This window comes from Melanerpes formicivorus, unplaced genomic scaffold, assembly GCF_026170545.1.
Source record: "Melanerpes formicivorus ecotype bairdi unplaced genomic scaffold, bMelFor1.0.p_v2 SCAF_8, whole genome shotgun sequence".
Taxonomy (NCBI): Eukaryota; Metazoa; Chordata; class Aves; order Piciformes; family Picidae; genus Melanerpes; species Melanerpes formicivorus.
Window position 1 is genome coordinate 15,797,315 of NW_027142360.1, and position 22,360 is coordinate 15,819,674.

At 41.4% G+C, this 22,360-nt stretch overlaps 1 protein-coding gene across 2 annotated transcripts; it reads left to right on the plus strand.

Annotated features, from left to right (window-relative positions):
- The first annotated feature begins 123 nt into the window (after nt 1–123).
- HCFC2 (host cell factor C2) lies at nt 124–21,450 on the plus strand. 2 transcript variants are annotated; one of them, XM_068142281.1, is made up of 16 exons: nt 124–292; nt 2,247–2,395; nt 2,773–2,933; nt 3,971–4,179; nt 5,029–5,113; nt 6,196–6,299; nt 6,894–7,082; nt 8,307–8,492; nt 8,907–9,007; nt 9,858–10,020; nt 11,024–11,224; nt 12,441–12,511; nt 13,795–13,932; nt 16,614–16,799; nt 18,339–18,624; nt 20,193–21,450. In XM_068142281.1, exons 1-16 carry the CDS (start codon nt 127–129, stop codon nt 20,216–20,218), a joined length of 2,421 nt encoding a protein of 806 aa, XP_067998382.1. In that variant the 5' UTR covers nt 124–126; the 3' UTR covers nt 20,219–21,450. The 2 variants fall into 2 exon arrangements, with proteins under 2 accessions (XP_067998382.1, XP_067998380.1); XM_068142279.1 differs by having other exon boundaries at nt 18,339–21,450.
- Nucleotides 21,451–22,360: the final 910 nt, after the last annotated feature.

The following is a 22,360-nucleotide window of genomic DNA, read 5'->3' on the forward strand; positions in this document are numbered from 1 at the left end:
AGACTAGCGGTTAGAGCTGTCCCTCACAGAGGACTGTAACTGACACCACCCGCCCCACCGCCTCCTCTCCCCATTCCCCCGCCGGCCTGCCCCGGCCGCGCGGTGCATTGTGGGAGTGGCGGTAAGATGGCGGCGGCCGCCGCTGGACTGAGCTGGAGGCGGGTGTCTTCCTTCACGGGGCCGGTGCCGCGCTCCCGCCACGGGCACCGCGCGGTCGCCATCCGCGAGCTGGTCATTATCTTCGGGGGCGGCAACGAGGGCATCGCCGACGAGCTGCACGTCTACAACACCGGTGCGCGGGGCGGGGCCGGGCCGGGGGCGCCCGGGGCTGTCAAGAGGCGGGCGGGGGTAGGTGGCCAGCGGTGGGGCTGTCATGTCTGTAGACGCGGATGGCACCGGCCTCCTCACAGCACGCGGACCTCCGAGCCTCATGATCCCCCTCCGAGATTGCCGCGGGACACTGGGCTGAGCGGCTGGCGCTGCCCGCTGGCGGGCAGGCGGGCGGTCCCTCGGCTGAAAAGCTGCCTGGAGCCGAAATGAAGGGGGAGGGGTCGGGAAATACGCCTGGGAGAGGGATCCTCCCGGGATTGTGCTGAGCCCTGGCTGATGTAGCGGCGTTACTGCTGCTTTCTGGGGAAACGGAATCGGGAAAGTCTTTTCATGCACCTGACATCTGCTCCACTTCCCCAGTCCCTCGTCCTGGCTCGCCAAGTCTCTCTCGGCGGGTCGCGGCTGAATGACTGCAGGCTAGGTTAGCCCCTTCCAGTATCCAGGTCCCCTTCTTCCCTCTGGTGGCTGTTAACGAAAGCTAAACACGCCGGAATAGAGATCTTGGTTAGAAAAGCGAACGTGCTGGCATTGGGAACCTTTCCAAACAGGAAGCTGCCCAAATGCGATTTTTGTCGGGAAAGATTAGATGCCTAAATAGTCGCAGTACGGGATGCTATGTGAGGCTGGAAAACTTTTGATTAATTTCATGGCTTGTGCTGAAGTGGGAAACTTCAGTGCGTCTCAGTCAGCTGGTGTTGGCTAGTTGTGCGATACACCAAAAGGATTAGAGTGGGAGCATGTTAACTAGCTTCATAATTTGCCAACTTTATAAAAAACATGCAAAAATTATTTTTACCACCTTCCCTTTCTCAAGCATGTTTTGAAGGTAGTTTATTTGCTTTCCGTTGAAGTACCAAGCAGATTTCTTTCCATTGTAGCTTAAAGATCTGTTATACTCAACCACATTTTTGAGGGAAGTAAAAACCGTTAGATCCTGATCCTTCTGTTTTGAAGAGTAATCCAAAAGAAAGTTTATAGGGTAGTACACTTTTACTTAGAATAGTTATTCTGTTTTTCTGCCCAGGCTTTCTGCTAAAGGTGTTTCCCCTTTGTAATGTTTACTGAAAGGATTACAACTCAGTTGTTCCAGTTCCCATATGAGTGTTTGGCCCAAACTGACCTTTTTTTCTCTGGAATCTAAGATGCAAGGTTGTGACTTGGGCTGCCAGAGTTTGGAGTGTCATCAACTGCACTTGCTATGAGTGTGATGACTTTCGAGGAGCTGGCACGCAGCGAGGGCATCTTAATCCCCTGCAGCAACATTCACTGAAAGCTGCTAATTTCACACTTTCCTCTTCATGCTCACAAAAAAAAAAAAAGGCTTAGGAAAATGGAGACAATATCTCCTGTAATTCTTTCGTTCCAGAGCAATTTAAACACCAGTATGCTGCTGCTGGATCAAGCAGTCTCAGTGGCTTTTGCCTCTGTGCCTCTCCTCTCCTAGGTATCCGTGCAGGGCTCTGTAGATATTAACATTGCTCCCAGAGCAGTGTAATTAGTTTTTCAATAGGGCTGTTAAATCCAGGCACACTGCCATGCTGCTGTAGCTCTAATAATTCTGTTTCTAGGGCTAGCTCCCTCTGAGTTAGTTATCTCTTTTGTGTGGAACTGCACTTATGTTCCTCATTAGCCTCTTTTCTTTTTTTGGCAAATTGCTAGGTGACTCTTGGTAACTGACTTGGTTGCAGTGACCTCACGTGCTCATTTTTATAATGAGAAACATTGATTTGGTAGAGGTGTTTGCTTTCTGTTAAAAAATACAATAATTAAACAGTCCAATTGCAGTTATCTACAGGTAAAAGGTAATTCTTCAGAAAGCAGAGGTATTTAAAATTCAGTTTTTCCTTCTCAGTGTTTGAAATCGGTTTTGTTGATGTTTGTTGGGTTTTGTTGTTTTTTTTCCCCCTCTGCTATAGTTACAAATCAATGGTTCCTTCCTGCTGTAAGGGGAGATATTCCTCCAGGCTGTGCAGCACATGGATTTGTGTGTGATGGTACCAGAATACTAGTTTTTGGAGGAATGGTGGAGTATGGAAGATACAGTAATGATTTATATGAATTGCAGGTAGGAAATATGTGAAAATGTTTCAGCTTTCAGGACTACTTTACTATCTGTTTATGAACAAGCATTTTATGTTACCAACCACAGAGGAAAGTTAGATGAGCTTTGCTGTGCTTCAGGAAGAATAAACTCTTTATGGACTCTGAAGATGGAGACAATCTGAATAACTTTGAAAAAGAGATGTCCATCTAGCCTGAGTAAATAGAACATATTTAATGTTTTATGAAGGTTAGCTCTCATGAGTCTGTTTTAATGTATATTCTAAGAAAAGCTCATCATCATTGCCTTAAAAATAATTCAGAAGTGTTAATATTGTCTGAATTCTGTTGACTAGGAATGCCTATAAACAAAGATATTGCTGAATATATTTTCCTTTTAAGGCAAGTCGATGGCTCTGGAAAAAAGTAAAACCTCAAGCTCCTTCCACCGGATCACCACCATGTCCTCGACTTGGCCACAGCTTTTCTTTATATGGTAACAAGTGCTATTTATTTGGTGGCCTGGCAAATGAAAGTGAGGATTCAAATAATAATGTTCCCAGGTATGCTGATTTGATTTGAATTCAGTGTCTTTAAAAATAACGTATGACAGCTTTGAAGAGGAACATCCTAGGGAGTCTGTCCTGCATACTAAGTCCTCACATTTGGATTATTTGTGCAGTGCAGGAGTTACATGCTAAAAAGCTTAAATATTTCTGCTAATCCTACAATATTTAAATACTGACTGACAGCTCTGACACTTTTGGAGGGAAACCTGAGTAGAGTGGTGTTTTTTTTCGTAGCATTTTGGGTGATGTTTTTAATAATGGCTTCTTTGTTAGAATGACTTAAATTGGCAAAATCTCATGAGTCATCAGGGAATTCACAATTGAAGTTTCCTCTATAATGCTGTGGAAAACAGTTAGGAATTCATCTGGAAATTTTTAAAGTAACAGCTGAAGTTGTCTTTATCAACAAACTGTGCTGTAGTGCTGAAGTTTTATATCTACCAGCAGCAGTTCAGGGCACTTACATGCAGTGAGCTATAAACTGGTAATTTTCAGCTCAGTAAACAAGAGGTATCTGGTGTGAATGCCAAGATTCAAAGACCATTATCTAAAAATAACTTGCTGATAGGTTCAGCAACAAATGGCTAATTGTCTGGTGGCCAGCCTGAGGACATCAGAACAGAAGCAGCTCCTTTTCACCTTCATTGCCTTAGAGTTGCAGATATTGATCTCTAACGTCCCATGTCATCACGTATTTCTTACAACATTACAGTTTATTCCCAGTTTGTCCATATGTAGTAATTTCTGCTAAGGATGTTGTATACTGGTGTTGAATGCTTCATGTAATAGAGTGTACCAAGTGTGATATGAGAGCGTGTTTCCTTAGAGGCAGCAAGTTGTAATAGTAATTTTTTGGTTTAAATCCATTTAATGTTGATGCTGTCTACAATGCTGTCAAATGTTTTGAGATTGTTAAGTTCTAAACTCTTCCAAGACTGAAGTCTGTAATACTTGGAAGTGAACAGGCTTTAAAGCTCACTTGTAATCTTGCTTCTAAGTGAATTTTTCATGCTTTGGCAATAATACCCTAGGTATTTAAACGATTTCTATGAATTGGAGCTGCAACATGGTTCTGGCGTCATCGGCTGGAGTATTCCTGTGACCAAAGGGATCTTGCCATCTCCTCGAGAATCTCACACAGCCATTGTGTACTGCAGAAAAGATATAGGAAGTCCAAAGATGTATATTTTTGGAGGGATGTGTGGCTGTCGGCTTAATGATCTCTGGGAACTTGACATAGGTGAGTTGATTTGCCCAGTGTAAGTCAGCACAGGGACCTTAATGGCTAAGAGGAAAAATTCTAGTGTGTAATGATTAACAACATGATGTGGTGCAGATATTATTGATACTTACATCATAGTGTTAAAATGTAGATTTTTTTCATTAAATAGCTACAGCATTGTTTGCATATATTATCCTCAGTGATTGTGGTTATTCAGTGGGATTGTTTCCTTAGAGTGCCTCACTGGTAACCAAGTTGAATAATCCTAATTAAACCAGGAGTTGGGGCTGTTCAGTCTGCAGAAGAGAAGGCTCCGAGGTGACCTAATTGTGGCCTTCCAGTATCTGAAGGGGGCCTACAGGAAGGCTGGGGAAGGACTTCTCAGGATCTCAGGTAGTGATAGGACTAGGGGGAATGGAATGAAGCTGGAGGTGGGGAGATTCAGGCTAGATGTGAGGAGGAGGTTCTTCACCATGAGAGTGGTGAGAATGGGTTGTCCAGGGAGGTGGTCGAGGCCCCGTCCCTGGGGGTGTTTAAGCCCAGGCTGGATGAGGCTCTGGGCAGCCTGATGTAGTGTGGGGTGTCCCTGCCCATGGCAGGGGGGTTGGAACTAGATGATCCTTGTGGTCCCTTCCAACCGTGAATGATACTATGATACTATGATAAACAGTTAGCTTGTCAGTATTACCTGTGAATTTTAAAGGCAGTTTTAAGTGTTTGTTCCTACACCTTCTTTCTTAGAACAGCCATCTTAAAAAGGTGGTATTTTATTTTGTTGAATGTTTAGAGACATGTTTGCTCCTAAAATCTAGGAATTGAAATATACAGCAGCAAGTGTTTTGAGGGGTTTTATTCTTTCTCTTTTAGAAACCATGACCTGGTCAAGACCAGAAACTAAAGGGACAGTACCACTTCCTCGCAGTCTCCATACAGCCAATGTAATAGGAAACAAGTATGTCTGTTGTTAAAAGCTCAACTCTAGAAAGGTACACTTAGTAGGAGAATGATGATGCTTATCCACTACTGCTCAGTGTAAACCGTCAGCCCTGTAGAGTATTTTTCTGCTTCTATTATTCTACCTCAGAGGAAATGAAAAAGTACCATTCTTAAGGGTATCAAACTGTTAGCTTGACACACTTAATTGTCCATCTGTTTGATCCAGTGGGACAATCTGTCCAACCCACAAGCAGCCTTCCAGGCTTCTTAATGCACCTTGGTGCATTCTGGGGCAGTCTGAGCTGGACCTGAGCTGGTTGTGTCAGGAGCCAGCCTGAGTGCCTCTGTGTCTGTGTTAGAATGAACTAGCTATGCAAAGAAACAGCCCAAAGAGTAGAACTAGTTCTAGGCAAAACCATTCCACATAAATGTGAGCCGGTTTTTCTGTGCTCTGTTCCTCATTACTTTGCTTCTTGCCAATATGATTTGCCTTGACAGATAACATTTATAAAATGGACTTTTAAACACTGGTTTCAGTCTGCTTTTATATCAGTCTACAAGGTGATCTAAAAAGAGAAAGGGGCAAGGGGGGAAAGTGTGAAAGCTGTGTAACTTATGGTCCAGCAGCTTAGCTTTTAATTATTTACTTAAAATATTAGTAGTTTGTAGCCTGTATTATGGTTTTTGAATTTTGACATTTGACTTAGCAGTCTTCTAATTTTAGAATGGTTTATAGAGAGGTTTTCAGTAAGGGACTGTAGAAATTCTGTGTAAATGTGAGGTTTGGAGAGTCTTAGCAGTTTGGTGGTTTGTAAAAGGATACAGTATTCTGTTTCTGGGAAGCTGTTGGAGGAGTTTGGTGGGTTTTGTTGTTTGGTTGGTTTTTTTACTCAGTTAACTTACTCAAAAATTTCAGAAGGTAGATGTCTGCAACAATGCTTTCTCAAGAGAAAACACAAAATCTGCTGTAAACCAGAACTGTAAAGCACTGGGAATTTTCTGTTTTGTCCTAGTTTGAGAGAGCACATGCAGCAAATCTGGATGTTAATTGGCTTTTCTTTTCTTTTTTCTCCTCTTACCTCTTTTCTTGTATTTCAGAATGTATATTTTTGGTGGATGGGTTCCACAGTCAACAGGAGGTGAAATTTCTACTCATGATGGTGAATGGAAATGCACTGGTTCATTCTCTTACCTTAATTTGGGTTAGTGTTTCTGCCTTTCTGGGAGTGGGCATTTTGAATTAATACTTCCTTAGCACAAGAAATATTTTGAAGATCCTGAGAAAAGTTTTAGGACACACAGTTGGAATCCTAGCTGACTAAAAGAGATGTCAATTTTTTACATCTTTCTTAAGTGGTTTTTTAATGATTATTGTTTTTCCTTGAACATTCAGCAGGTTTGCTGATGCAAATCTTGGTTGATACAAAGTTAATACTAAGTAATAAAAATACTCCGCCTTCATTTATAGAAGAGCACAAAAGACAGATCCTGAAATTAATTTTTTCTTAACATCCCTGAATCCTCAACATTCTGATCTTGTATTTGCCTGAGAGACAGCCAGAGGTCAGAAAAATTCATCCTGTGTTAATTGATCGTATCTTGCAAACTAATTGTAAAGCAACTGTCTTCTTGTAGTGTTGCAAGTTTAAATGCAATTGTCTGTGAACCCAGAGGTGATCTGTTTTAATTTTCTCTGAGCAGATAAATGTATTCTTAGGATGCTAATTAAATGTTAATCTCTATTGCTTGTTTTGGAAAACATCTAGAAACTGAATTTTTGGAGTTTCATTTAATAGATACCACAGAATGGATAGGTCTGATCTCAGATGGCCAGGAGGACAAAAGTAACTCATTACCAGGTCCAAGAGCAGGACACTGTGCTGTAGCAGTTGGCACTCGTCTGTATATCTGGAGTGGTAGAGATGGTTACAGAAAAGCTTGGAACAATCAAGTTTGCTGCAAAGATCTTTGGTACCTTGATACTGGTGAGTCAGACATAAATAAGAGATTTGTGCTATGTTCTGTATTTTATTAGCATTTGGGAAGTTGGCAGTCAATGACGAACAGAACATCTAAAGTTGTAGCAAACTCGAAGATTATTTACATTTTAAAGCTTATTCAAATAAACCATGCTTCACTGTTGATTGTTTGATGGCTACAGCTGGAAGTTAAAGTGAAAATATTTGGAAGGCTTCTTTAAAGCCTCTGAAAGAGTTTTGTGGCTAGATTCTGCATTGCATGCCATAGCAGGAGATACAAGATGTTAAAGGCTTTTTAATTAAGGCTCCTGACCTCTCTTCTTGGTGATCTTTTCTTCTGCTACTTACTCTTTTTTTACCAAACCCCTCCGTCTTTTGGGATCATTGCTGCTGCTGCTTCCTCATTTCTTGGACTGCAAAAGATACTGTTGAATCTGAGAAGGGACCAAATTCTTGGTGTTGAATGGAGTTTTTGAGCACTAATCACTCATTAGTAGCTGGTTTGGTGGCAGGACACTGAGGTGATATTGGGAGAGGGATAACTAGACTAGTACTTCTGGGAGGGAGTTGTTGCCTGCCCAGGTGGAAGCATTAGAATGGCTACTGAAGACTGTGAAACATTTAGGAGATTGTTTGCTTTTCCTTAGCTTTCTTCTTTTTTTTTTTTTCCTTCAGGAAGGTTGGAAGAAAAAGAATAGCAGGTGAGGGATGTGCGTAAGAGTGCAGCGTAGTCAGGCGTCGAGGCAAGTGAGAGGAGCTGGTCATTGGCACTGAATTGTGCCTAGGCTTCAGTCTCTGCAGAAGTTTGAGCTCACTGTAGCTACAGAGAAGAAGCAAAAAGAAAGCACAGTCATCTGTGAATCCTTTCTGGGAATACATAAACCTTTAGGAGCCAAAGAGCTGCATGCAGCCTTTTAGGAAAGGCTGAGAATCTCTTGTTGCTGTAATCTCTGTAATGTTGTATATAAAACCTAAAGACTTTCTGTCAGCAGAAGAGACATTAAAAAAAACCAAAGTATCAAAACTTTGTCATTTTCAGACACTCTAGAACAGCACTTTATGATTCCCTTATTTGAAGTGCTCTCATTGACAATGGTTTCTTGAACCAAGTATATCCTGTGCATCAGTGAAAAAGGAGCTATCAGGTTTGCTTGCATTATCTAGATACTTTTGAAACAGATAAAGGAGGGCAATTTCAAACATGCCATCTGTTGTGTTGGTTTCTTGTAGAGAAACCTCCAGCACCATCACAGGTACAGCTGATTAGAGCTACAACCAACTCTTTTCAAGTGAAATGGGATGAAGTACCTACAGTTGAAGGATATCTTCTTCAGTTGCATGCTGACTCACCAATACCATCAGTGGCTGGAATACTTGCTACTGGGGTTCCTGAGACGTCAGTGCTGAGTTCACAAGGTAGTAGCCAGATCACATTATGCTAATGTTTATGCAAAGATAGAGGATTGCATAAGTGAAAAAAAAAAAAAGGAGTTTGTTCTTGAAAAAATAATTTGGAGAGAGACCCTCTTTGCTTGGTTGTTCTCAAAATGGGTGCATCATCATGATGGAAATGTCAGCATTAGCATGTCTCTGTCAGCTTTGGCCAGCCATCTCAATATGAAGTTACTTGTACAGTGCAGAGTACAAACTTGAGAAAGGAAGCAACAAGGAAGGGATTTTATTTGATTGTTTGGCCATGCAGTTTTATTTAAGTCTTACAACGAAGTCTTCCTTCAGGAAACTTTGGGTCTCACTCTTGCTTACTGGAATAGATTCCAACAACATGAGTTTTATGTAACTGATTGGAATTTGGTTTTGTTTGCCTGAAAGGTGGTTCTTCTCTACATCAATCACAATCATTGCCTAGTGTCCCTTATCCAGAAGTGAAGGTGGATCATCCCAGCCCGACAAAAAATGTCATTCCTAATAATGTAAGTGCACACTGGAAAACGCTTAAGTGGCAGAGTAGTGGGGGAATGAGAGGACTGCCATTCTACTTTTATGATTGACAGTCCTCTTCTGGTAATGCAGAAAGGAAACTGCACTGTATTGACTTCCAGAATTGTAACTAGGAACCTGATACCAGTAGAAATCCTATTCATCCTTAAAATGTTGGTAACATGAATAGGGGAGGCAAAAAGGATAAGGTGTATTCCTTCTTTGTTAGTGTTTTTATGCTGGTCTGCTTAGTCATAGGTTACTACAGTATAAACCAAATTGCTGCCTACTCTGGTTGTGCAGTTGCATGTGTCCCACTGCTTTGCCAATTTAAAGGAAACTTCAGATGAAGGATCACATTTTTAGAAATGTAGACCTTCTCTTTACTGTATAAAGCCCCAGGTTTGTATGGGAACCATAATATGTTCTTGTAGAAAACACATGTGGAAGTACTGTAAATTTTACTAACAGTAGAAATATCTTGAGTATGTGCTAGGAAAGCAAAGGTTGAAAGCCTCTGTTACTGTGATATTTCCTCCCCCGCCTTTTGAATTCCCCCAGCAGACTAAATTATGTGTCAATGAACTTCCATGTAATAGCATAAGAGTGTGAGCTCACTCTCGGGTACAATGTTGTGTGTGTCAGGGGTGCTTCCAGGTCAGTTCCAGAGTTTGAGTCTTTGTTTTGTAATGGCTGAGACAAGGTGGATTGTGGTATTGGTGTCTTGTTTTAGATAAAGTGCTGGGGGGATTTGTAGGAAGATTTTGTTGTTTTCAAGCAAATATTTTCATGCCATTTTCTGACCTTTGCAGTTAAACATTAACAATGTATTGTTTTGATTAGGTCCAAGTTTCCCTTTCATCCAACTCATTATTAAAAGTAGAAGGAAAAGAGAAGGTTTCAGCACCTGAAAACAAGATTACACAGGAGATTGTGAAAAACCATGCAGATGCCACAGGATTTAAAGAATCAAATGCCCCATCTCTTTTGCCTGTTTGTACTTCAAGTAAGATGACTATAGAATAGAAATTAAAAAGTGAGAGTTAAAACCAATCTTGTAAACATAACATGAGATTATTTATGTCTTGCCATTTAAAACTAATGTAGAGGCTTTTGTAGTTAAAAACACAACCATTTGTGCTAGTTATTACTGTACATATTTTAAGAAGATAGAAGGAAAAACAAAATTCAGAGTTGTTTGAAGTGTTACAAGGAACGTGAGTTTCTCAATGCATTCATTATTATGATGGCAAATGTGTCCCTTTAAACATAAATAGCATTTTTCAACATCAAAGAACAGACTGACAGGGCCACATGCATTTTAAAACATTAAGGTGATAACAACTCCAGGCTCTCTTTGATACTGCTTCTGTCTGTTAACAAGGAAAAGCTATTAGCTGGTGTAGAATTTTAGGCATTGTAGAGAGGACTTTGTTTCTCTCTTACTGCCAAAGAAATAGAAGATGACGTTTCACTGAAGTGCCTTAAACTCGGTGTGGTGAATCCAGGCTCAGTGACCTAATTTATGTATGTTTGACTTCCAAGTAATTTATAGTTCTTGGATTTTCCTTTTTTTATTTCTTTTCTTCCCCCCCCCCCCAGTGTAATTTAAGTATTGTGTGCAAAATTTGAATCTTCACACTAAGCAAGAAATCAGCTTTCACAGTGGTTAATCATAAGTCTGTGATACTGATTTGTGTGGCTAGTTTATGTTGGGTTTTTTTTCCCCAAATAAATCCATCCTTAACCAAAGAGATGTACAATAGCAAGCTTAAAACAAAGAATTTTAGTATTGCTCTTGACATATATCTGTTTATGACTGTGCAAACAGACTCTAAAGTTATCTACCTAAAGAAAGCCTTAGCCATTAATATAATCACATCTATTCTAACCTTCATCTGAGCTGAACTCAGGTTTTATGTGAAACTAAAGCCATTAGATCAAGTTGAGATTTATTAGGTGTTATCAGTATTGAAGTTTGGTTAATATTTTCTTTTCCTTTTTTTAAGGTCCTCAGGCTTCAGCAAATGTAGGTGAATTACATGACTTGGACAAACCAACTGTAAATCCTGATGCTTCTGTATCCAGTACTGTCTCCAGCACACAATCTATGGTAACCCAGCAGGCTGTTAAAACTGAATCATCAAGTACAAATGGGGCAGTTGTTAAAGATGAAACTTCACTAACAACATTCAATTCAAAATCTGAAGGTTTGAAATGTGTTTCACATACTGTATTTTGAGCCATATATATCTAAGGCCATCAGAGTTGCTCTAGTGTGGTGGGATCCCCAATTTGAGTAGTACCTGGGATGGAGATAGGGCTTTAGGCGTTGAGGACCTTGGGCAGCGTGGATGATCTCTGTTTTGATTTAAACATCTTTTAAAATCAGGATATTCCTTTTACAGCTTTGTAAACCACTTTGTTTGCTGTAAGTGAAAAGTCCTGTAAATCTTCATTTATCCAGAAGCCCATCATCTGAATAGCAGCAGCAGCCAGTTTTGGTGCCCACAGCGTACTTGCTTTCATTCAGTGATGGTTTATTTAGTCAGCAAGAGGATACAAAAAGTGACCTTAGATGATTTTTGATTTTAAACAATTGACCTCTGTAACAAATATGTCCAGTTGACACAGCTGGCTCACTGCTAGTCAGATGTGACCTCTTCACAGTCTGTTTGAAATATCCAAAACAAGCAGCAGCACAGAACTTAAACATACAGGTAGTTTTTTCAAGTTTTGTTTTGCATCAGTATCAGCAGGCTGTGCTTCCTATTGATTTCAGTGTTAAGTAATGAGCTGTGTTCTGTTACTGATGCTGTGTGAGGAGTGGTTTTTTTTTACCAAATAGTATTGTATTTTAAAAGCTGAGCCCAGAAACACAAGTATAGAATAATAATATTCCCTTGTGTTGCTTACTTGCTTTGATTTGTGATCTAGTTGTTGTTGTTGTTGTTATTTCTTTAGGGTTCCATTTTAAATTTAATGAATGTTCTTTTCCCATTTGTTAGGATTGCTTAAAGATTAACTGCTTGTGGTCAGAATTTAGGCTGTACTGATGTCAGAAAAAGTGCATTCAAATTAAGATTTCATGCTTAGGCTATTCATACAGTGTCATCAGTTTGTGCCTTAATCTGGTATTTAGATTATTTGTTCACAGATATTTCATAATTCAGGCACTTATGAGGATTTTTTTCCTCAGGAGTCCTGCCTTCTGTTTGTATTATCTCTAGCAGCCTGCAGTGCCAGGCTCATGCAATTGTCTTGTGAATACGATGCAAGCCAGAATTAGTTGTTTGCATGCAGAAGTCTCAGACATAATTTTGTAAATGGCTGTTGAGGTCAGCTTTCATGCTCTGTGGACTTTGTGTTAAGTTTGGGGTTTTTTTGTGTCACTTAAGCTTTTTAAACACAACTTTTTGTTTCTAGCTGCTGAAACTCCTTGTACCGTGCCTTCGACAAGGGTCAGTACCGGACAGACAAATGATTCACACTCCTCTGTAAGTCTGAAAGAGTAGAATCGAATTGCTCTATTTATTGTTTTGTTGATTAGTTGTAAGGGCTCTCCTGTTTCCCTTTAATTATGTCTCTGAAAGAAAAACAGTCTGTATTTAGGGCTTGAAGTGAATAACATAGGGGTAAACATTGCTGTTGTAAAATGAGTCGCATTGTGTGGGCTCGATTTGAGTCTAAGTAGCAGTTGTGTAGTCGGGAGGAGATCCAAGTATGTGTTTCAGCTGTTGAATCATTTTTTGTCAGCTGGCACAGTGGAGTGGCCTCTCTGATGCATGATGTACAAATGTGAAATGTTTTTCTGTATGCATAACTGAATTTAAAATGATTTATTAGATCAGACTCGTGTTAGCTGCTGATCTATAGGTCTGAAACATAACTAAACTGACATCTTGATGTTTTTCCCTAGAGGAGATGGGGACTGGCTATGCAAGCTGTAGATACTGCCTGAAAAAGTAAATGCCTCCTATTTCACCTGTTTACAACTTAATAGACAAACCTAAGGTGCCTCTGTTGCCACTAAGCGAGAGGAGCTAAAGATGGGGAGAAGCAGCTGCTGCTAAAGGGTTGGGGTGCTTTTGCTAGGAGCTGCTGTCACTTCTGCCCCTTTTCCTTGCTATCAGGATCGTAGCCTGTCTGTGCAGGGCACACTGACAATGCAGACGCTCTCCCTGGTGTCTGGAGTCAGGCAGGGAAGACAGGTTTGTCTTTTCTGGGTCAGTCAGGAACAGTTCCCATGCTCTCCACTACCATCTTTCCATGCCACATCAGAGGCCCTATTCTTAGCTGCCAGTGAGTTCAGCAGTAGTTCGAAAGAGTATGTTTGGGTCTGAGGGGTAGCTGAATCCCAGGTAGAGCTACTGCGGTTGAACCATGCTGTGGAACTTCTTGAACCCTGAATGAAATTAACTTGCAGCTATGTGCTGCTACAGACACCTGGTTCTACACTTGAAACTTCTTCCCCTCCCTGTTGAGAGTGTCAGAGGGGACATCCCAACTATTTTTATTTTTTTTTTGGTTGGTTGGTTTGGTGTGTTTTGGTATTTTTGGGGGGTTTTGTTTGGTTTGTTTTTAGATGATGGACTTTGTCTAAATGTGTAAGAATTGGTTGGTGTGAACAGTATTTGAATAATAAATACAGGCATATTCATTTGAATTGTAAGACATTAGTGCTGGTATGAAAGGGGGCTGTCTTTTACCCATGCTAGAACTTTTTTTAATATTACATTGGATTATGAGTAGTCTACATAACATGCTGTTCAAATTCTAGAAACCTCCACAAAGACAGATGGCTCCAGTGAAAACAAGAGACCGGCAGTGGTATGATGTTGGCATTTTCAAGAACAACAGCGCTGTGGTGAGCCAGTTCTACTTGCTCCCAGAGGAAACAATGAGCGCCTCTAACAAGGTAGCTGCTAATTCCTCTCTGACATAACTTGCACATACCTCTTGTGGAATCTGTTGTTCACATGGTTGTGAGATTTTACAGGGGTTTTGGATTTCATGAGCCTCATGTGTTTTGCTCAGCTGATTTTTTAGTTGTTTTACTGTTTCCTAAGTCAGCTGAATTTTCTTGGGTTTGTAGGATAATATCATAGAATCAATAAGGTTAGAGGAGACCTCAAAGATCATCAAGTCCAACCTGTCACCACAGACCTCATGACTACTAAACTATGGCACCAAGTGCCACATCCAATCCCCTCTTGAACACCTCCAGGGACAGTGACTCTACCACCTCCCTGGGCAGCACATTCCAACTGCTAACAACTCTCTCTGTGAAGAACTTTCTCCTCACCTTGAGCCTAAACTTCCCCTGGCACAGCTTGAGACTGTGTCTTCTTGTTCTAGTTGCCTGGGAGAAGAGACCAACCCCCACCTGGCTACAACCACCCTTTAGGTAGTTGTAGAGAGCAATAAGGTCTCCCCTGAGCCTCCTCTTTTCCAGGCTAAACAACCCCAGCTCCCTCAGCCTCTCCTCATAGGGCTTGTGCTGCAGGCCTCTCCCCAGCCTCGTTGCCCTCCTCTGGACACGTTCAAGAGTCTCAATGTCCTTCTTATTTTGCTATTGTTGATTGTTTCTGTGTTTCTCTTTCTAGTGAACTTTATACTTGGTGAATTTTCAACTCAGTAATACTTCTTAAAAACCCCACAACTTTTTCATGTTTTGTTTTGGTACTGCACTGAAATGTTTCAATGACAGTTTCTTCTGTTTTCAGAACCTTCACTTACACATTGCTAAAAGTATAGGCTGGGCTGTTTCAGATGACTAGACATGGAACTGTAGTGGGTTTTGTATTTCTTTAACTTAATGTTGTTTCCTATATAAAAGTTTATGTATGAAAACTTGCAAAAGTGCTGCTGCTTTGATGGTGAAAGTGTAAACTAATGATCTAGCAAACTAGCAGTAAAACCCCCTGGGTATATGTTTTCCTGAGACAGAAATAAAAGAACAGAACACTTTCTTTGAAAGCAGCTCACTATAAATATTGCACATCTTAGTTTTAAAGAGCATAGTACATTTTACAGTGTTTACATTGATTGTGGTTTCTTATACATTATTCAGAAGGAAATATAGTACCACTGGAAGTTTCAAGGATGCATCAATGCATATTTAAACATGGAAGTAGAGTGGCACGAGCGTTTCAGAGCCTGTTTGTTACTAACTTAGGGTCCTTGTCTTTCATTTTGAATACTTGTGCATCAAATTGCAGCTCCTAACTACAGAAGCAATACTTTTAGGACAGAAGAATATACTAATTAAATAATAACCCGTGTACTTTGAAATGTTACTTTGCATTTATTTTCCTGAGTAACAATAACCAAAAGGTGCAGTTCAGTTGAAAGGACTGAAAAATGTGGGTTTGGTTAGAGATGTAGTCTCATACTGCATCTTAGATCAGCTCTTTTGAGTGGTGAACGGTGCCACATCCAGCTGGCGGCCAGTCACCAGTGGCATCCCCCAGGGATCAGTGCTGGGCCCTATCATCTTTAACAATCTTCATTGATCATCTGGATGAGGGGATTGAGTCAGTCATCAGCAAATTTGCAGATGACACCAAGTTAGGAGCAGATGTTAGTCAGTTAGAGGGTAGAAAGGCTCTGCAGAGGGACCTCGACTGACTGGACAGATGGGCAGAGTCCAATGGGATGGCATTCAACAAGTCCAAGTGCCGAGTGCTGCACTTTGGCTACGGCAATCCCATGCAGAGCTACAGGCTGGGGTCGGAGTGGCTGGAGAGCTCCCAAACAGAGAGGGACCTGGGGGTGCTGATTGACAGCTGCCTAAACATGAGCCAGCAGTGTGCCCAGCTGGCCAAGAAGGCCAGTGGCATCCTGGCCTGCATTAGGAATAGTGTGGCCAGCAGGAGCAGGGAAGTCATTGTGCCCTTGCACTCTGCATTGGTTAGGCTGCACCTCAAGTACTGTGTCCAGTTCTGGGCCTCTCAGTTTAAGAAGGACATTGAGACTCTTGAAAGTGTCCAGAGAAGGGCAGCAAGGCTGGTGAGAGGCCTTGAGCACAAGCCCTATGAGCAGAGACTGAGGGAGCTGGAATTGTTTAGCCTGGAGAAGAGGAGGCTCAGGGGTGACCTCATTGCTCTCTACAACTGCCTGAAAGGTGGTTGTAGCCAGGAGGGGGTTGGTCTCTTCTCCCAGGCAACCAGCACCAGAACAAGGGGACACAGTCTCAAGCTGTGCCAGGGGAAGTTTAGGCTGGAGGTGAGGAGAAAGTTCTTCACTGAGAGCATCATTAGTCATTGGAATGTGCTGCCCAGGGAGGTGGTGGAGTCACCATCCCTGAAGGTGTTCAAGAGGGGATTGGACGTGGCACTTGGTGCCATGGTCTAGTCATGAGGTCTGTGGTGACAAGTTGGACTTGATCTTTGAGGTCTCTTCCAACCTTAGCAATACTGTGTGATACTGTGAGTTGCTGTCTCAGAACCTTTTTGTGAATTCTGATTTAAGCACAGAAATATCAGATTTTCAGTTTCAGTTAAACTTCCTGGTTTGTTGCTAATGACTTTATATATTTTTAGGCTAATCATGTTTAGAATAGTTTCTAAGTTAACTCACATGTTGCTTTGTTTTCAGACGGAAGGTGCGAACGTACCAGACTACAGGTTACTTAAGAAACAGGATCTTTTTCCAGGCACAGTGTACAGGTTCAGAGTTGCTGCAATTAATGGCTGTGGTGTTGGACCTTTCAGTAAAATCAGTGAATTCAAAACTTGCATTCCGGGTTTTCCTGGAGCACCTTCAACAGTCAAAATCACCAAGGTGAGTATCGAGTCCAGTTGGAAGCCTGTGACCTGTGGTGTTCCCCAGGGATCGGTGGTGGTTCCAGTTTTGTTCAGTATCTTCATCAAGGACCTGGATGAGAGGATTGAGTGTACCCTCAGCAAGTTTGCTGATGATATGAAATGGGGGTGGGTGGCTGACCCCCATCAGGCTGTGCTGCCATCTAATGAGATCTGGACAGACTGGAGAGCAAGGCGAAGGCAAACCTCATGAAGTTCAATAAGGACAAGTGCAGAGTCCTGCATCTGAGGAGGAATAATACCAGGCACCAGTACAGACTGGGGGTTGTCCTGTCAGAAAGCAGGTCCATGGAGAAAGACCTTGGAGTCCTAGTGGACAGCAAGGTATCAGTGGGACAGCAATGTGCCCTTGTGACCAAGAGGGTCAATGGCATCCTGGGATGCATTAAGAAAAGTGTGTCCAGGAGGTCTAGGGAGATTCTCCTCCCCCTCTGCTCTGCCCTGGGTAGACCACACCTAGAGTACTGTGTCTAGTTCTGGGCTCCCCAGTTCCAAGAGAAACAAGGCCCTGCTGGAGGGCCCTTCCAACTCCAAACAGTCTGTTAGGTAAATTTTACTTCTGATGTGTACGATACTAGTCACAAGGTTAATCTCAGGCCTCTTGGTTTTAATAGTTTTGTTGTTGTTTTGTTGGGGTTTTTCCCAGGTTAAAAAAATAATATAAAATAGTGTCAAATGCTTACTTGGTTAATTTTGCTCAGTGTAATATTCTTTAAGAAGTTTGCTACGTATCTTATATGCCAGATCATTCAGCCAGTTTTATTTCCTCATTCATAATCTATAGATGTTTCCTGTGCTTTAAGGAAAAAAAAAAAAGGCAGCAAAAGGCATATCTCTGCCTCCAAAAAATGATGATGTTGGGTTAGAATTTTCAGATGATCTTTTGAGTTTCTTTGATCCAGTTCTGGGCCCCTCAGTTTAAGAAGGACATCAAAACACTTGAGCGTGTCCAGAGAAGGGCAACAAGGCTGGGGAGAGGCCTTGAGCACAAGCCCCATGAGGAGAGGCTGAGGGAGCTGAGATTGTTTAGCCTGGAGAAGAGGAGGCTCAGGGGTGACCTCATTGCCCTCTACAACTACCTGAAAGGTGGTTGTAGCCAGGAAGGGGATGGTCTCTTCTCCCAGGCAACCAGCACCAGAACAAGGGGCACAGTCTGAAGCTGCGCCAGGGGAAGTTTAGGCTGGAGGTGAGGAGAAAGTTCTTCACAGAGAGGGTCATTAGTCATTGGAATGGGCTGCCCAAGGAGGTGGTGGAGTCACCATCCCTGGAGGTGTTCAAGAGAGGATTGGATGTGGCACTTGGTCTAGTCATGAGGTCTGTGGTGACAGGTTGGACTCGATGATCCTCGAGGTCTCTTCCAACCTTGGCTGTACTGTGATACTGTGATTTATTTTTATTATAATTATTATCATTGTTACCATTATTTTATAGATAGTCTGTGTATTTGAGTATCTAATAGTTGCCTGCATGCTATCACATATTCTCCCTTTCTCTTCAGAGTGTAGACTGTATTCATCTATCTTGGGAGCCTCCTTCATCACCCTCTGGAAATATTTTAGAATACTCTGCCTACTTGGCAATCCGATCCACACAGTTGCAGGAAAATCCAAGTCAGCTCGTATTCATGAGAATATACTGTGGTCTTAAAACCTCATGTGTAGTGACTGCTGCCCAGCTGTCCAATGCTCATGTTGACTACACTTCCCGACCTGCTATAGTGTTCAGAATTTCTGCAAAGAATGAGAGAGGATATGGACCAGCCACACAAGTTCGATGGCTTCAAGGTAAAGTCAGTGTCAGACGCAGCATGTAAAGGGGCTGTAGCTGCATGGTGTCTCTGGGACCAAAATATTTCTCAGCAGTGCATGAGATACTCTCTAAGTGTTTCTCTGTTCCTTAGGGAAACTTTTAGAAAATCTGTCAAATTGTGGTGGTTTGGCTCTGGCCTGGAGGCCAGATGTCCACCAAAGCCGCTCTGTCACACCCCCTCTTAAGTGAACAGGGGAAGAAGGGAAAGAAAATATAACAGAAGCTAGGATAGGATAGGAGCAATTTTAATAACAGTAATAACCAAACAGCAGTAGACTGAGGAAGCAAAAAGCAGAGAGAGAGAGATGTTAGTCTCTACTGCCCATCAGCAGGATGATGGTTGGTCTCGGGAAGCAGGGCTCTCCAAGCTTGGTGGTTCCTTGGGAGGGTAAACGCCATGGACGAATCCCCACACTTCCTTCTTTCACTTCATTCTTACACCTGAGCTGATGTCATATGGTATGGAATACCTCTTTGGCCAGTCTGAGTCAGCTGGCTCAGCCATGTCCCCTCCCAAGATTTTGCCCACACCTCCATGTACTTTTGGGGCAGGGAAATGTTGAAAGGACACAGCCTGGATACTGGATTCAGCAGTAGCTGAAACACTGCTGTGTTATCAACTACTGCTGCAAAAAAAACACAGCACTAGAAAGATGCTGTGAGGAGAATTAGCTCAGTTTAACCCAATACACAAATGTAGACCAAGTTCGGGGTTTTTAAATTATATTTATTCACAGGCAAATACTGGCATGTTGGTTCCTGAGTCTTAACACAGTCCCTCAAATAATAAAAGCTTAGGAAGCTTCCAGCTTCCCTGGGCTTCATTTCAGCTCAAGATTTTTGGACTAGTAAGAAGTAATCCGGATACATGCATGGATGTAATCAGAGGGTTTTAAAATGCACAGCAGGTGCATTTTTGTGACACATACACACTTTAATGTCTGTACTACAGCCAGAAGAGGTTTTGCCATCTTGCCCCTGTGTTTGAATTTCTACAATGGGTTGGGGTGGGAATGGATCCACTGAAAACAAAGATCAGTTTTTAACTGATCAGTTCTGGCTCATTTAAAGTAGGCCAATCTAGGGACTCAAACACAAGTAGTTTTTATGGCTTTTCCTCTCACCCTACTCCTTCCCCTTTCTGGCTTAGCTTTCTGCTAGTTGGGAGCTGCCTTTGCTCATCAAGATGTCCTGCGTGCATGGAAGGTTAGAAAAGGGCAGAGCAGGAGGGGGATGCCCAACCCCTGTGTGAGCTGTTGCATCAGTTTAGCTGACCTCTCAGTTTGTGGGCTGCGATCTGCAGGGTGTGGTTGAAAGCAGACTGTTGAATACACTACTGCTTGGTTTGTGAGGTGTTTTTCTGAGAGAGTAACAATGAAGAAATTGTCTTCTCTAACGTTCAGCATTCCATTGCTGTTTTAACCCTTTCACTGGCCACGATCTGTATCCCAGAACCCTTGAAACACTAATTGTTTGAAAGTGTTTGACCATGCACATGGTGTGAAATTACGAAGCGCTTAACAATGTCCCCTTCTTCTTGCAGATCTGAAAACATCAAGCTCAAAGTAGAAACAACACAATGAATCTCAACTTTCGAATGTAGTGTTTAATGTAACTCTTGTACTATTTGTAAATGCTACAAATATTTTATTTTTGCATTGTTTTTACCTTTAAAATATATAACCTTTTTTACGTTTGAAACATCAGCGTTACACAGCCTGGCTCAGGTTCTGAGTACTATATGGAAGCTGTATTGAAGACGGTGGGGCGGAGGACCACGCTCTCTCCAGTGGCTCTTTTTGGTAGTGGCAGTTAAAATGTAAAGAATGCACAGTTTCAGATTTAAAAGTAACAAATAGCAAACTGACAAATGGTAGTATTGGAGGTAGGGTCCCACTGATCGCTGGAGATCTTGCAGAGGTAATTCATCAGATTTGGTAGATGAGCAAATTCTATTTGGGTTTCAGTTCCTTATACCACATTGTTCGCTGTGGTGCCTGAGTACAAGGCAAAAAATTTCCAGTTAGTATATAGTAACTTAAAAGTGTAAAAATATTTTAATATATACCTTTTTTTGTAAAGAAAATGATTTTTCTACTATTTGTATCAAAGATGGTAATCCTGAAAGATATCCCCCGAAGAGTTAAAAGGAAGAAGATAAGTGTAGTCGTTTCTCTTGCTACAAAAGACAGACAAAGGTAAATTCATTGTAAATGCACTACTAATATCTAGAAGTTTCCTTTTGTAGTTGTACAAATCTTAAACTTGTAAATACCAATGTTTACAAGAGACCTTTCTGGTCTTGTATTAAAACTTCCATGAGATTCATTATCTTCTTTTTTTGGTTTTTGGGTTGGTTTTTTTTGTTGTTGGTTTGTTGTTTTTTTTTAATCCATATGCTTTGCTTTTAGCATATGCTTGCTTTTTGCACTACTAATAACTTACCTCATTCCTGTGTTTCGTAATCACTTGTGTTGCTTCCATACTGTTTCTGTAAAACTTCAATCTGAAAATGTTAACCAAAGTCTAGAATACACGGTAAGCAATTTTGCACATACTATATGGCAACTTTTTGACGTATTTATTCCAGTTAACCTTCTGAAGTGCTTGTTTGCTTTACCAGTATATTCTACCAATCAAGTTCAGTATCTCCCTTTTTACTATGCATCATTTTACATTTGCTAGCTAGCTGATAAAATTCAACGAGCATTATTTCTAGGAATAGGTTGATCCGTTCCTGCGCTGAGAGCAAACTATCAATGTTCACAGTAGTGAAATAAAGGTAAACCTTTTAAATGCTATTTATGTATCTCTATATTAAACAAACCCCCTGTTTACCAAAGTGTAGAGGAAGATGGCTGAGTTGGACAAAGTCACTAGGTGGATAGACTGAGGCACCTAAATAAGATTTATTTTAACATAAAAAAGATCTAAATTATTTACCGTGCAATGAAGTTTATACTTTGCACTTTAGTTTTGCCCCAGATGCCAAAAGACTGTAACGTCAAGGTGGAATTTCTTGCCTCTGCCGGTTAAGAATTTGTCTTAAGAGCGTTTGTAAATATATAAACTAAAACAAATGATGTGCCTGGTTTGGTGGGAGAACTATCACTAAAATATTAGAGGTTTAACGGCTCAAGTATCCCAGAGGAGATTTAATAGCCAAGTTTTAGCTGCCCTGAAAATCAGGGTTGTAATGGAAGTGCTGATGCAGCCTTAATTAACGCAACACATCACACGCTATAATAGCACCTAAAAAGTGCTGGGGACCATAAATCGCCACGGTAGTGTTTATTGTGGCACAGGAGTAATACAGGTGGTGTTACTCCAGAGGAAAAAAAAAATCCTGTGTTTCTGACAATGACAGATAGCCCAGATTCACTTTAAATAGTGTTCATAGTATGAATGTATAGGACTTTCTCCTGGAGTTAACTGGCTTTAAACTATTTGTGTTTTAATGGTCCATTTCATCAGGTATGATCTCACTACAAATACTGTCTGATAACTAAAGTACCATACACATGAACTGTTAACTAGAAGATTAGAACTTGGGTTTTCTTATTAGTACTGTGAAAGAAGCCTTTAGAGAAAACACTTGTGGCTTTGATTTTGTTGGTTGATAGCTGTGATTGTAGAGTTGTTATTTAAGAATAAAATCTGTTGGGTATGTCTGGGTGGAGTTGGTTTGGTTTTTTTTGCACTTGTTTTCAC

Coding starts and splice junctions, on each gene's coding strand:
- HCFC2 (XM_068142279.1), top strand. CDS start 127: ATGGCGGCGGCCGCCGCTGGACTGAGCTGGAGGCGGGTGTCTTCCTTC. Junction 9,008..9,857: donor AAAATGTCATTCCTAATAAT/GTAAGTGCACAC, acceptor TGTTTTGATTAG/GTCCAAGTTTCCCTTTCATC. Junction 16,800..18,338: donor CAACAGTCAAAATCACCAAG/GTGAGTATCGAG, acceptor CTTTCTCTTCAG/AGTGTAGACTGTATTCATCT.